The 14443-nt window shown below is 50.2% G+C and overlaps 1 protein-coding gene across 1 annotated transcript; it reads right to left on the bottom strand.

The window, feature by feature from the left end:
* Positions 1–812: 812 nt before the first annotated feature.
* LOC139049441 (phospholipid scramblase 2-like) lies at positions 813–13211 on the bottom strand. The gene is made up of 5 exons (XM_070524813.1): positions 13071–13211; positions 9105–9770; positions 6032–6249; positions 4446–4775; positions 813–901 (listed from the first exon to the last, which is right to left on the bottom strand). Exons 2-5 carry the CDS (start codon positions 9697–9699, stop codon positions 833–835), a joined length of 1212 nt encoding a protein of 403 aa, XP_070380914.1. The 5' UTR covers positions 9700–9770; positions 13071–13211; the 3' UTR covers positions 813–832.
* Positions 13212–14443: the final 1232 nt, after the last annotated feature.

The raw sequence follows: 14443 nt of genomic DNA, 5'->3' as shown, positions 1-14443 counted from the left end.
TTTGCAGGCTTTCGACCAGGATTTCGTCAGAAGTGGTTTTATTTGGGCGTTTTTCACAACACCCTGGACAGTCTCATCTCGTGCGAACTCGCAAGGTTGAGGGTTCGAATAACTTGGTGACGCATTAACGTAGCGTAACGAGTGTCAAGCGGAAGGAAAAGCATAGTCGAGGCTGTTAAAAGCACGAGGTGTAATAACGAGAAAAATCTGCAGGTATACGATACGGGCTGGGCTGACGCAAGATTGGGATAGGCGAAGATATCTACAAGGGGAAAAGGACGGGCAGAGGGTGACAGTGTTTAGTCGCTATAACCGTGTCTTCGTTATACGTGGACATTTACCCCGTAAACAGGTTTTACTTTTGTACTTGCTGTGCGAGCTCTTTACAATCGGCAGATATTGCATATGTTCAGACGTATGACAACAGTATTCGTGCTGTATAACACGGACCCTACAAACACGTCTGCCGCTTTTTTGTGCTTTCACACCCACGAGAAAAAAACTTGTTTCAGAAGGAAATGATAACGAACAAATGCATGACTGAAGGACTTCCTATCCGAAATAAAACTCGAATTCTGTGCTGCTTTCACACTAATTTAGCTGGCTCCAGAAATCCAAGAAAGATATATCGCTCAAGAAACGTGCTAGAAAATCAGAAACGATAGCCAGCTCGCTGTCAGCGCAATAATAGACGCAATTTCTGTTAGGACTGCGTTCACAAATATGCAGTCGACTGCGCAAAGGCCCCGAAGTATGCCATGGTTGCAGCCTTTCTGGGCAGTCTGGCTGTCTTGAGGAACGAATAAAAAAAATCTGGGTGATCTTCGTATAATTAATTTATCAAGTTGCCGGGACAATCCATGTTGTTCCCACCGGCGGACTGCTCGAAGAACACGAAGTCCTGCGAAGAGTCACAAAACCACGTCGAGTTAGTGGGTTCATTCTAATCTAAGCGGTCGCGGTTATGTTTCAAAATGCAGGAGATACAGATCACTTGTACTGGAGTCACGCGGAGCACTTGTTATCGGGATCGAGCCTGCCCGGCTAGGCGCGAGGGCCGCGCATCCAATGGCCGTGTAATTGTGATAGCAATAAAGCTACGTAGGGTATATGGCATTTCAATCTGTGATACAGTGCACATCAAACGCCGGAAATCTGCCTAGCATTGTAATGCCAGATATTATTCTAGAAAGCTTATGAGAAACTGTCGTACTTTGTATTTTAACGCGACAGCGTTAGGGAGCCCGTGTCGCAGAAAAGCTGGTGTCGTCGGCGGCGTTGGCCGTGAGCGATAAATTCCAGCAGGCACTTCATGAATAAAAAACAACTTGCAAGATGGGCTGGGTGGGAATCGAACCAGGGTCTCCGGAGTGTGAGACGGAGACGCTACCACGAGTTCGATGCTTCAAAGCGGTACAAAAGCGCCTCTGGTGAATGCGGTGTTGCCTTAGAAACGAGCTGTTTTTAAGGCTCAGGCGTGCGTCGCTTGCTCAGGCGCACATTTCGTTGCCGCGCCGAACGCTGCGTTGCTCGACGCTCACCGCGTCCGATGCCGGGCGCGTAGTCGCTGCGCCGTAGCCCATTGTCTTACACCCCTTGGCGGGTCAACGGGAACGCTCTCGCGTTCCACTCTTGAAGACGAAGCTTAAGCGTCCTCCAATTTTTCTGTCTGTTTTGTTGCCATAACAACTATACGGACACTTCAAGCAAGTGTCCGCCGTCGCCGTGATCTTCTGTACGCTGTGGGTGCGAGGGAAAGCATGCGAGGGCACGCTTGCAAGGGTGGTGGCTCGGTGCACACTACCTCCTGGCGCGTTCAATGTTGGGGGTCATGTGACCCAACGCACGCTTGGGGAGGGGAGCGGACAGGCGATCACGCGGCAACAACGTGGTCAAGCTGACCTCTCCGCCTACACGACGGTTGAAATTTAGAAACAATATGTGTAAAGCGATGAATGCGGACGCAGCGCGCCTTACGAGGCCTTAACTTTTATGGAGAATAGTGCAGACGAGAATTTTTCTCCGGTGTACACGCTAGTAACAGACAGCTGTAGCAGAGCGCAAGACATATGATAACGTAGAGTGAAGCGAACTTTTCATGTTACCCGCCGTGGTGGCTTAGCGGCTATGGTTTTCCTCAGCTAAACACAAGTTCGCGGGATCAAATATCCCGGCCACGACGGCCGCATATAGATGGGGGCGAAACGCAGAAACGCCCGCGTACCTTGCATTGGGTGCGTTTAAGGAACGCCAGGTTGGGAAAATTAATGCGGACTCTCACACTGTGGTACGCCTCTCAATCATATGGTGGTTCTGGCGCGTGAAACCCCACGATTTAATTAATTTTATTTTAACTTTTCGGATTTAATAATCTAGCTCAGTGTATAGATGTATCCAAAGATTTAAAGTACATAACGGAAATAAACGCAACAGCCTTGGAGGCAAGCGACCTGCCGTGGTTGCTCAGTGGCTATGGTGTTAGGCTGCTGAGCACGAGGTCGCGGGATTGAATCCCGGCCACGGCGGCCGCATTTCGATGGGGGCGAAATGCGAAAACACCCGTGTACTTAGATTTAGGTGCACGTTAAAGAACCCCAGGTGGTCAAAATTTTCGGAGTCCCCCACTACGGCGTGCCTCACAATCAGAAAGTGGTTTTGGCACGTAAAACGCCGTATATTATTATTATTATTATCGGAGGCAAGCGCCACAACGCTGTTTCAAAAAATTCGTGACGTTTCACTTCGTGAACGCGGGTGACGCGCAAGCGTATGGCTGCCGTAGCGTACACGACGCTATCGGCTCTCGGTGCGCCTTCCCGTCTACACTGTCCGTATCGCAGATCGCGTTCAAGAGAGGGCTCGCGTGGCCGCTCAATACGCAGCAGCTGCCGGAGTAAAACGCCCGTTGTAAACGTACATTCGCTTACTATCTAAATTACCTAGCACGGTGTCAGCGCGCACAGACAGACATGAGCATGCCATACCCGACCGCGGACGCTCGCTGTCGTAACGTGAGGAATTGCGGCAGCAGCAGCGAGCGAAGTGACCTCCGCGCTGCCTGCCTCTTCAACGCAAACTAAGCGGTGAGAACGCAGCGCACACAGGGTTACGAGCCATCGGCCCACCTAGACTGCGCGCCCAAAGCAGATCGCTTTCAAGCGATCTGCTTGCTACAACGCCCCCTCCCCTCCCCCAATCCCACGGCACCGTGGACGCGACGGAATACGGCGCGCTTCGTCCCTTTGCGCACGCGAGATTGGGCCGCCACTGTCGGGTCACCGTCGCACGCTTTCGCTCGCACACACAGCGTATGCGGTGCGCAAAGACGATGTTATCACGATACGAACCCGGTACGTGTGCATCGCAGAGAAAACCTGCAGAAACTGCCAGAGCAGCTGTCAACCCAACTGTCAACCCAGCGCGCCACCCGCCTATACCTTCCTGTTCCGCGACGCTTCGTCTTGTTTCTCCATCCCCACTTCGCGCCACGATATCTACACGTTCGTCTCTCTCTACCCCCTGTGCAGCGCGGTTGAGGTGTCCTCTGCTGAGAGAGAGTTACTGCGCTGCACTTTACCCCAACCTTTCCTTCCCATCATCAAGAATCTCCTTCTCTCTCTCTCTCTCTACACATTACTCATTAAAAACTCATTAAAAAGGGTACTCGTATGATTATTAGCCTAGTGGGCGAGGACCAGGCAACGGAACGGCGTGTTCATTCGACTTCGTTGCAAGGCAAACTGGGAAATATCGTCGCGTAATCTAGAAATGTTCCTTGCGGAACGGCAACCAGCAGGAACTCGCTAATGATCGCACTCGACGGCACAGTGATACCGCGATTGCCTGTAGGATACCTGGGGAGGCATTCTCCGTTGTTTGCTATTGGCGATTAAAATCACTTTCGCGAGATTGCAGCGCCGCTACAGACTTCGATGCGTGGGTCCACTTATAACCGAACGCGTATCCTGGCACTGTGCCAAGATGGTGAGTGCTTTGCACTGTGCCAGGAACGCTGTCCCCCAGTCGCTCCCACGCGCATTGTGCTGTAGTCGCTCGAAACATCCCGAAAGTAATTGTCTCCTCGAAAGTGAACTGCCGACAATGCTGTCGCTGCAGGTGCACAGCCTTTTGCCAGCAGTGTTGTTCTCAGTGCGTTCGATCGCCCGCTGTTTAAGCTACATTGATCTGTCGTGAGCGAGTGTGAGCCTTGCTGCCCTGCACCTGCAGTCACCCGCCACTGCTGCCCCCTGGCTGTGGCTTTCCATTGCTCAGCACGAGGTCGCCGGTGCGACTACACGGCAGCGGTGGCCGCATATCGATGGAGGCTAAACGCGAGAATGCTCGTGTGCCTAGCTTTCAGTGTTAGGAAAGAATCGCCAGGTTGTCAACATTAGTAGCCCTCCAGGCGCGCCAGCAATGCGGAAATCAATCAATCAACCACTCACAATTACAAAGACCGCGCCGAGCAGCACGGCCTTAATCTTCACGTCCAAGTCTATGGGGAACGTGACCGTGAAGTTGTCGGCGTCGGTGAAGGCCTCCCTGAGCACTCCGGTCCAGGTCTTCGTTATGGCGCCCAGCTTGGAGACGGCGTCCCTAGCGAAGATATCGAAGACCACGTCCTGGCAACAGATGGACGTTGTGCAGAAGGGGCCCTTGACGACCAGGACAACGTTCCCCTGGCTGTCCAGAACCGAGAAGGTCGGGTGTATGATCGAGAACTCCATCCGGATGGAGCCTATCGAAGCGCCGGATGCATCGCGCACGTCCATTTCCTGCACCCCAGAATGTAGTACCTATTTATTTAACGTGCCCAGAAACAACCCTAAAGTGCGTGTGAGAGCTGGCGCACGGATATTACTTGCAATTTACCTTCAAGAACATGTAATTAAAGACAGGGGCAAAAGATAACGAAGTTGGGACATCTGGGCATAATACGAGAAACCAAACACATTAAACAATAAACGACAACTCGTCTTCGTTTTTAATAGTAAGTTTCATTATCGTGCCCAGAAATACCTGGTAGTCTAGGTAATGGCGCACGTGAGAACTGATATAACGTGTACACACATATAAAGGGTTATCATGTTTAGGTTTTCCATGCGGCAGATAGCATAATTATTCTTCTTGAACTGGGTTATTGGAAGAGGCAGACATGTACGAGAAATTGAAACGCATACTCAACTTATTGTAACAAACGCTAACTAATTGCTGACTAGCCGTTTTTGACAAAATCTTCTGTACATTTCTGCCACGATGCGATGTGCAATGTAAGGCAATGATAGTGCTCAACCCTATCAGCTTATGAACAACGACGCACAACAATGCCTCAAGCAAACAGGTCTCCGTTTGTGTTTTCTGAACTACATATACAAACGGCAGTGGCGCACGTGAAGTAACGCTTAACATGAACCCACCACTCTCGTATTGAACTATAAGCGCTGAAGAAATTACACATTCTCCGCCAACAGCAGCGCCAACTATCGCCAATCAAAGCAAACAGCATCAGAAGCTTCGCTTACATCGATTCCCACGGCGCGTGCGCGTTCTTTGAACCTGAATTTATCCACTTTGTCCGCAAGCGCTGTTCTGTGCAGTGGTAGCGCTTTCTTGCCTTTCTACGTTGCCTACTTACTCTCCCACACTAGTGTCTCCCCTTTCCTCCTCCCCCCCTCCACCTTGTATCGGAGCTGCGGGTGAAGAGTGGCAAGGCTGATCACTCCTTTCGTGGCTGCGTCGTTTCTGCCCAATCTCTGCCTCCTCTCCCTACCTCCTCTTCACCATTCTCTCTACCTCTTCTCTGGACTGTTGCACCGTAGCACGAAGGTAAGCGATGCCTTTGTTAGGGATCATCTACTATATAAGAGGTCACGGAAGGTATTGTTGCGATGCCTGCAGGGTATCCCAGAAGGCATTGCGGGGACTCGATGAAAAAGTCCAAAGGGGTTTCCGAAATTCGGAAAAGATGCGTGCGCAAGTTCTACAACTGAACAACTCTAGTCTTACGGTACAATGGACAGTATGTACGTGCCTGGAGGCAGCAAAAACAGAGGCCGCAGTCGCAGCGAAGTGGCCGGAAAAGCCGCAACACTTCGACGTTGCGGTAGTCGAGCAGCGACATCTCGAAGGGCCGTCTGCTGCCGCAGAAGCATCGGCTGAATAGGTCGCTCTGCTCGAGCGCCGTGAAGACGAACTGGCCCATGGAGTTCTTCACAACGTACTTGTTCTGCAGCTCGAACGGAACGAAGACTGCGCGAGTTGAACACATGAGCGTCAGCGTGCAATCTGACTCTGCCAACGTTCCTCTTGTCAGCTCTCTTGAGAAGGTAAAATAGCGGCAGTCATTGATTCAAAGCGTAAAGGAAGAAGCTGTATTAGACAGTTTGTATTGTATTGTATTGTATTGTATTGTATTGTATTGTATTGTATTGTATTGTATTGTATTGTATTGTATTGTATTGGGTTTTATGGCGCATAAGCGACTTAGGCTATCATGCGCCAAAAACATGGTATAACTTATTTCAAAAATTGGGTATCCTCAGCGAGGTCCTTGTCCGGACAAGGCCTCTGAGGAGCCCAACAAACCAAATGAAGACCTCAGCCTTCATCTCAGAACTGAGAAAATGGGTGAGGTGCATCATAAGATGCGTGAAAAAAACCGGGTAATAATTTTAGCAGAGCGTTTGCTTGCGCTCCGCTCCGCACGCGTTTCACGCGCACCGGTGGCTGCACAGAATGCATTGACATCGCTTATCTGACAAGCGCGTCTCCCAGAGATGCTACTGACGTGCTCTCAGCTTGGCAGTAAAACGAATTACGAAAGCAACTACACGCTCCCTGACGCACCGCTAAATCCGGTTCCTAGCGGAACGTGGTCAGCGTCCCACGTTCCGCTGCCGCTATGTGTGCTGTGCGCATGCGCGTCAGAGTTCCGGGTAGCGTTTTGCTGAGCGGCTGCGTGCCAATTGTTGTGGTAGGCCGGTCTGAGCGGAGCGGATGGTAAACGCTCTGCTAAAACTCTCTATTAGAGACTTTTAGCTTGTACGCTATTCCGGTAAACGGCAGCGGTTTGGGCGGATTACCGGATGGAACGGGAGCAGCCGGAGCGGTGAAGCCGCCTGGTGTTGTAGAGCTCAACCAGACAAACGCAGAGCTAAAACTGCAGTAACTCACCATATCCTGCTTCGCTACTCGTGCAAATTTTTGGTAGCGGCGTAATTGTGAACACGATTATACGCCACTGTCAAAAATTTACACCAGCAGCTAAGCAGAATATAGTTATTAGTTCTGTGTTTGTGTGGTTGAGCTTTCCGCCACCAGCTGGCGCCACCAATTTGGCCGCTCACGTTTGTGCTCCCGCTAAACCGGCAAACCGCCCGCGCTTGCCCGAATACCGGGCACGCTAAAAGTCTCTATCGACATGGGTACCGTATCTTTTACCGTAATGTTTCACCGGCTATAGCAACTGTTAGAAGTTATCGCTCATCGCAAGGCGCGCACTTCTGTTTCGGTAGTTTCCCGTGCGCTATCGCTGGTTCTATCTGTTGCCTATATGTTGTCGCTGGGCCTTGTGTAATCAGACTACGCGCGCGAGGCGAATGGTGGGGTACACTCTGGAACTTGCGCGAGAACCGGCGATTGCGTTGGAAGGTTCACTGAGCCGTGCATACATAGCCGATTGGCTAGTCGCGGTCACGTGATCTATTCCCGCCATGAATAGTCTTCCCCACGACGGAGCCGGCGCGCTCGCGAAGCAATCGGTGGCATGTATCGACAGGGATGTGTTGTGTTTCTTTGTTTTTTTTTACCGTTTGAGGCCGCAAAACTGTTTCGCATTGAAATAAAGCGAGGACAAATGCCCCTGGACCACGCTTTCGGGGGCGGCAACCGCCGAGAACTTGAAAGCAGGACTTTATTGGCACATACTAAAGTCACCCGATTTCTTGTTCTGCATAAGTGCTTTTTGCAAAATCGAACGCAATTCCAAACGGAAGCAAGGACAGCAACACAGAGATTTGCGCTTCCAGCCGGATCTAACTTGAATAAATCATTTACACCCGCGACCTTGAGAGGCAATGCAGCGTTTCTACAAATAAAAAGTTCGAAAGAAACGACTCTACACTAGCATAGAGTTACAGTATATGCTAGAGTACTCCAGTTCTTAATAGAGAAGAAATAGACCTAACTATACGGCGTTAAGGTAAAAGCAGACAAATTCAGCCTTGTTATCGCAATGAAATATGCAGCTTTATAACAGGAAGATGAACATGGAGCTAATCAATGAAGCCGTAGCTAGGCCGATTTCAGAAGCCGCAATTTAAGTGGGAGGTAAGGCACCAAGATCACTAATAGGTAAAGCTCTCTTAAGCAACAAAGGTCATAATTAAAAGAAGACAATAAAGCCAGATTAGATCGGCGCTAACTTAAGAGTTCAAGCGTTAGTCTGCTATTTACTGCTCCAAGTAAGCTTGGTAATCCGTGTCAGAAAAGTCAATCGAGGGACCTACAATGAAAGACGTTGCGGAAAAATGGATAGTATATTTTAAGTGCCGTTGTAACGTCGTTTACCGGATTCTTTTTTCTAGATGACTTTTCTGTCGGACAAATGAGGCATTGCTTGAACTACCGCGTGCGCGAACACTCAAATGAGGTCAATAAGCAAGACAGATAACCACTTGTCATTGCACGGCGTTTAAAGTGGCTGTGAGCAACTTCTTTTTTTTTCTAGATTACGCCATATTGTGAAACTATCATGATGATCGCGCACCATTAATCTCTGACTCCCTCCACATCGACAGGAGCGGTGATGCTGGTGTAAGCTTTCCTCGCAATTTCACTCTTTCCGAAGGAGATTTAGCTCTAACCGGAGAGATTGCATACTTGTTTTACTACCACGCATGCTCCCTTGACGTGTTCTCGCGTTTTTTTTTCTTGCAAAGCTGTGTACTTATATGTGCTGCCTCAAAAAAAAAAAATAAACGAACGCTTCGCTGCTAGTGAGGGCAGTTATGTATGACACATTCTCACGCCCTGTAATTTTGCGCGGTTTCCGATCGAGTCTACGTCCCGCCCGCTAATCGACCGCACCGGGGAGCGACACGTACTTTCCAGGATCTGTACAGCTTGGTGGATAAGCAGTTGGTCGATCTGGGCCAGGTATTCCAGACCCGCGGGACAACCCTGAACAGCCGGCAAGGCCGACGGCGCCAATCCCGGCGTCGGCATTTGAACGTAGGGTCCGCGCTGCGCATTGATAGGGCCGCCAGCCACCGGCATTCCGGTCATGGGCATTCCGGTCATGGGCATTCCAGTCATGGGCATACCGGTCACGGGCATTCCTGCCATGGGCATTCCCGCCATCGGCATTCCTGCCATCGGCATTCCGGCCATGGGCATTCCGGCCATGGGCATTCCTGCCATGGGCATTCCGGCCATGGGCATTCCGGCCATGGGCATTCCGGCCATGGGCATTCCTGCCACGGGCATTCCGGTTGTGCGCATTCCTGTCACAGGCACGACGCTCATAGGCATGCCGCTCATGGCCATTCCGCTCATGGGCATTCGAGCCATGGGCATTGCAGTCATTCCGCTAGTCGGCACGAACACCGTGGGACGCTGCTCCTGCGATCCTCCGGGTGCTGGTGCTGGTGCCGGTGCATCTTGTGGTGGTCTTGTCGGTAATGCCGGTCGCGACGCCATCGCGGATCCTCGTTGTTCTCAGGAAAGCCCGTCAGCGGGTAAACGCCTTCGGCAGATCCTTCGCCGTGTAGCTGCAGTGTGAAAGCGCGCCGTGAGGAGACGACACGGGCAAACGTGCTCGCTCCATATACCCGCCATTTTCGGTCATTTGCGTGTCGTAAGGGCGTGTGTCGCTGAACATGAAAGCGAGACAGTTAAGACCTCTCTTTAGCGGTTGAGTACAACTCAATACTTATTCAGTTAAGGCTCCCTCCGCCATCTTGCGTGTTTCTTTGTTTATGCAACGCCACGTGTGCAACAGCAATCGATGATCCTGGAGCACTGGTCGATCCGCATGATCGAACGCTGATAACAATTAGATTTCTCACTGTACGGAGGCCATACGTGGCGCCGTACTTACACAGGATAGCAATAGTACGAAATAGCGGATAGATATGCTTCACGTGTAGTGTTGGGCTGCTGAGCATGAGGTCGCGGGACCGAATCCCGGCCATGGCCGCCGCATTTCGATGGGGGCCAAATGCGAAACACCCGTCCACTTAGATTTGGGTGCACGTTAAAGAACCCCAGGTGGGGAAATTTCCGGAGTCCCCCACTACAACGTGCCTCATAATCAGAAAGTCGTTTTGGCACGTAAAACCCCATAATTCATTCATTCCCCATAAGGTTACACGAATGACGTAACTCCTGTGGCCAAGTTGCGTGCTCTGACGCTATAGTCTTGGCTTCAAATTACAAACAATTACTCTAAAAACCGTGCAGCTCGTCCCTGTTGTTAAAACTATAGACTCAACGCGTTTCGTTCCGCCCCGGTATTTAACGTATCAAACTTCCGAGCGCGGCTTGCAGAAGGAAGTTTTCTGACGAAGCATTTGCATTTCTTGTGCAGGCATTTTTGTTCCTGCCGGTCTATCGTAAAAGAGGTCAAATTATTGAACTAGACAATATAAGCATGTCTCGCACGCCTTGACAACTTCCGGTAATAACTTCCCCCAATAAACTTCCGGTCCTTGTGCACCAGACTTTGCCGAGTATAAGATTTTCCTTCCTCCTGCGTTCAAGGCCTGTAACGCCTACACTCTGTTTTTCAAGTGCACAAAAAAAATGGCGGAACCCATCTCACGATGTCTGTCGACGGCAATGCGTTTAGCGTTCAATCAATCAATCAATCAATCAATCAATCAATCAATCATCAACCTGTTTTATGTCCACTGCAGGACGAAGGCCTCTCCCTGCGATCTCCAGTTACCCCTGTCCTGCGCCAACCAATTCCAACTAGCACCGGCCAATTTCCTATTTCATCGCTCCACCTGGTCTTTTGTCGTCCTCGATTGCGTTTCCCTTCTCTTTGTACCCATTCTGTAACCCTAATGGTCCGACGGTTATCTAACCGGCGCATTACACTACCTGCCCGGCTCCATCCTGATTTACATCTTGATGTCAATCAGAATATCATCTATACCCGTTTGCTCTCTGATCCAAACCACTCTCTTTCTGTCTCTTAACGTTATGCCTAGAGCAATCTTCGTTCCATCGCTCTTTGCGCGGTCCTTGATTTGTTCTCAAGCTTCTTTGTCAGTCTCCAAGTTTCTGCCCCATATGTCAGCGCTGGTAAAATGCACCGATTATGGCGACATAACGTATTGCCACCGTCGAAGCGATCGAGTTATACGTGAGGCGTGTAAATGCGACAACCCGTAAATGCGGCAGCCCATTAACACTCGCCCTGTCTGGTTACGCGTGTCTTACGATTATACACACGCGCAGCACGGTCGGCCACGACGAAGAATTCCCTTATTCCGGAAGTAGAGTAGTTTGCTGGGCCAGTTGGTGCATGGTGAACGTATAATGGTTTCCAGCACGTACGGACCCCAGCACAAGTGAGTAGAAACCACGAAGTAAGACATTTAGGAGGTGAAACTCCCGTCAGCGCGAGCGAGCGTGGGCGACCAGATAAAGTCACAATTGTTGTATGCGCCGACGGGGCCGTATACAGCGGCGGCGCCATGCGGCGCGTCCTAGAAGCCGCAGCGAAAAAAAAATGCAGCACCCGGGCAGGCGGCTCCGGCCTACTCCGGCGCGCTCTCAACGGCGGTAATTTCTTTCCAGGCCGCCAGGCGCCGCCAGCGTGATAACGGCTCCGCGGGCTTGTGACCTTTTCTGGTCGCCGCAAACAGCGGCGTTTCCACTCCTAAATATTTCTTGCTCCGTGGTAGAAACGGACAGGACAACGCTTACTTATGCTTACTTGTGCTCGCGTGTCCGTGCTTGCCGGAAACCATTATACGTTATTTCGGAAGCCTCGTGCATGGGTGAGTGTCATCCACTGAGTGCGCCACACACAAAGACAGACGCAGCGGCTGAAATAGCCATAGCGAATGGAGCGATGCCCGAGGCGAAATGCTGCCACCTCGTTGCAGTCTGATGCACCAAAAGGCGTTTTGTGAGACACCCTTTGTTCAAGGTCTGTCCTCTATCTGACGATGTCGTTTGCCGCACTGCCGGAAGTAAATACGAGGCGTACGCAACTCGATATCCTTGCGCAGTGAAATACAGTTCCGGGTGTAAGGAATAATAGAGGGGTAAGAAACACGCGTATTCGGCACTCTATCGTAGTAAACACGGAGTGAATTTGCAATGGTGTAACGAAAAAATGTAAAGGAAAGCTGGATTATGTAAGGCTTTTGGAATCAAATGTACTCGGGGTTTGCATAAGCTTTCAACGGAGAAACAACTATCAAATTACCTCGGCAGTCGTTTTGTACCCCAGAGGAAGTAATCCATGGCAGCGCAAACTCCCTCGGGATAGAAATGAAGCAAAAAGTCGAAGCCGAGAGAGAAAGGATAACTGCTGAAGTGAGAGTAATATAGGGCTGCAATGAAACGCAGAGATTTTTAATGGAATTTGAACTGTCGCCTGTACATATTTATTTTGCATGAAAGAGGGAATCAAGAATTGAAAAATCAAAAATTGAAAAAGATGGACTAGCGGTATTTCGATGTACCGCGATGTAGACATGAACTTCCGTCACTCTGACGTGCACAAAACATTTCTAAGAGCTTCCAAAGTAAGCCAGTGACCTTAAAATGCGCAAGTAAGTTTAAAGCCCGACGCTGCTTAGGAAAAGCATGGGACTTGACGTGCTTCTTCGCGCTTGTCGTGCTTTACAGCGCGCGTTACCGGGTTTTGGCTCGAATGTCCGTTCAGCCGGGTCCGTTCAGCCGTCCGTTCAGACGAGCCTGAACAATTGGCCATTCAGGCCCGATGGGCATTCCGCCTCGGATTTGGACGTCCAGGCTCTGGATCATCGGTACCGAGCTTCACTGCGGCGGCCTGTGCGCAACCAAATTTTTAAAGAAACTGCACTCACCCGGACGGTCTGGACAACGGGTCGCGTCGTGCTGCAGATGCCGGTGGTCGCGTGGACGGGGTCCGCCTGCAGCCGCGTTCGGGGCAAGCTGCCGGGCCAGGTCCACGCGAGCCCGTGCCAGCGCGAGGTGCGATGATAACGATGGCGATGGTGCTTGAGCATGGCACGTACCCACCTCATCGGAGAAGGAACCAAGAATTGGAGCTGGGGACGAGCATACAGAGAAGACCGATCCGACGCAAGCAGCAGTTGCAAAGGGCACAAGCACGTGGCAGCTGGCCGTCTGCGCCACGTGGATATAGGCGGAGTATGACACAACGTTTTTTGATTGGTACGATACTTTGCTGACGCTTGTAAATAACCAAATTATTTTTTTCATTCAATCTAATTAGATAATTAGTCTTAATTAATGAATTTTTCAGATATTGTAGTTCGATTAAAAGTGTCAAGGAGAAAATTGTAGAGACACATGATAAATTCGCAATACAGCTTTCGCTTGCTCAATACGCTACACATAAATGTGTTCTTCCGCGCGTGAAAGAAGCTCGCAAATACACGCGACGTTGCCGCGAGACTGGCCGCTCGAGGCTCTTTGCGTGTCTTCTCGTCCGTCACGTAAGACGAATGGCTATAAAGAAATTAATCCATAAAACGAAATAAATTTGAAGGGACAACCGTTGGTGGTGAGTTTCGAACTACCACCCAACGCTCAAAAGCCGAGGGTCTTACCCACCGGGTTAAGCACCCAAGTTTGCACAAAGCGAATATATCTGAACCACATGATTGTGTTGCACCGGCATTATAAAACAAATGTCAATGGAGAACTGTTCTTTATGAAGGCATTGTTGAAAGATTCGGCGAAGGTTGAATGACAGCTACCTCTAGGACCACTGTGAAGCCGACTTGGAGCATTGCACACATCAATAAAATGCCGATTTTGCGAAAACATTAATGACAAACACGCCACATCCCCGATCCGTTTCGGTGGTCACGGGATGTGCCTTGGTTGGAGCGAAGTGCCACCGATCTCTGATGGCTCATGCTCTTAAAGTCGCGCACCACAGACCGATAAGCAGTCAGTGAGTTGATAAGGATGATAAGGAGTGTTGAGTTAAATGAGTCTCATCACGGTTGTTAATTATTTGATGTTGATGGATAAGGTGCTAAAGAGGTATAAGGAGTCTGAGCAATTCTGATAAAGTTAATAAGCACTGATAAGAGTTCATAAGGGTCGTACCGTGTCCGATAAAGTTGATAAGAACAGATAAGTGTTGATAAAGATCGTATTGATTGCGATAAGGTTGATAAGGCCAGGATCGAGTCCGATAAGGTTGACAACACCCGCCGTGGTTGCTCAGTGGCTATGGTGTTAG

This window comes from Dermacentor albipictus, chromosome 9, assembly GCF_038994185.2.
Source record: "Dermacentor albipictus isolate Rhodes 1998 colony chromosome 9, USDA_Dalb.pri_finalv2, whole genome shotgun sequence".
In the NCBI taxonomy this organism is placed as follows: Eukaryota; Metazoa; Arthropoda; class Arachnida; order Ixodida; family Ixodidae; genus Dermacentor; species Dermacentor albipictus.
The sequence above is the reverse complement of the archived record's forward strand: the minus strand, read 5'-3'. Positions and strand labels throughout refer to the sequence as shown.

Excerpts from the sequence above, each read along its gene's own strand:
- LOC139049441 (XM_070524813.1), bottom strand. The coding sequence starts at position 9,699 with ATGGCGTCGCGACCGGCATTACCGACAAGACCACCACAAGATGCACCG. Across the intron at positions 6,250-9,104 it reads AGCTGTACAGATCCTGGAAA|TCTTCGTTCCGTTCGAGCTG; the intron begins GTACGTGTCGCT and ends CAACTCGCGCAG. Across the intron at positions 4,776-6,031 it reads TCTGTTTTTGCTGCCTCCAG|GAAATGGACGTGCGCGATGC; the intron begins GCACGTACATAC and ends TCTGGGGTGCAG.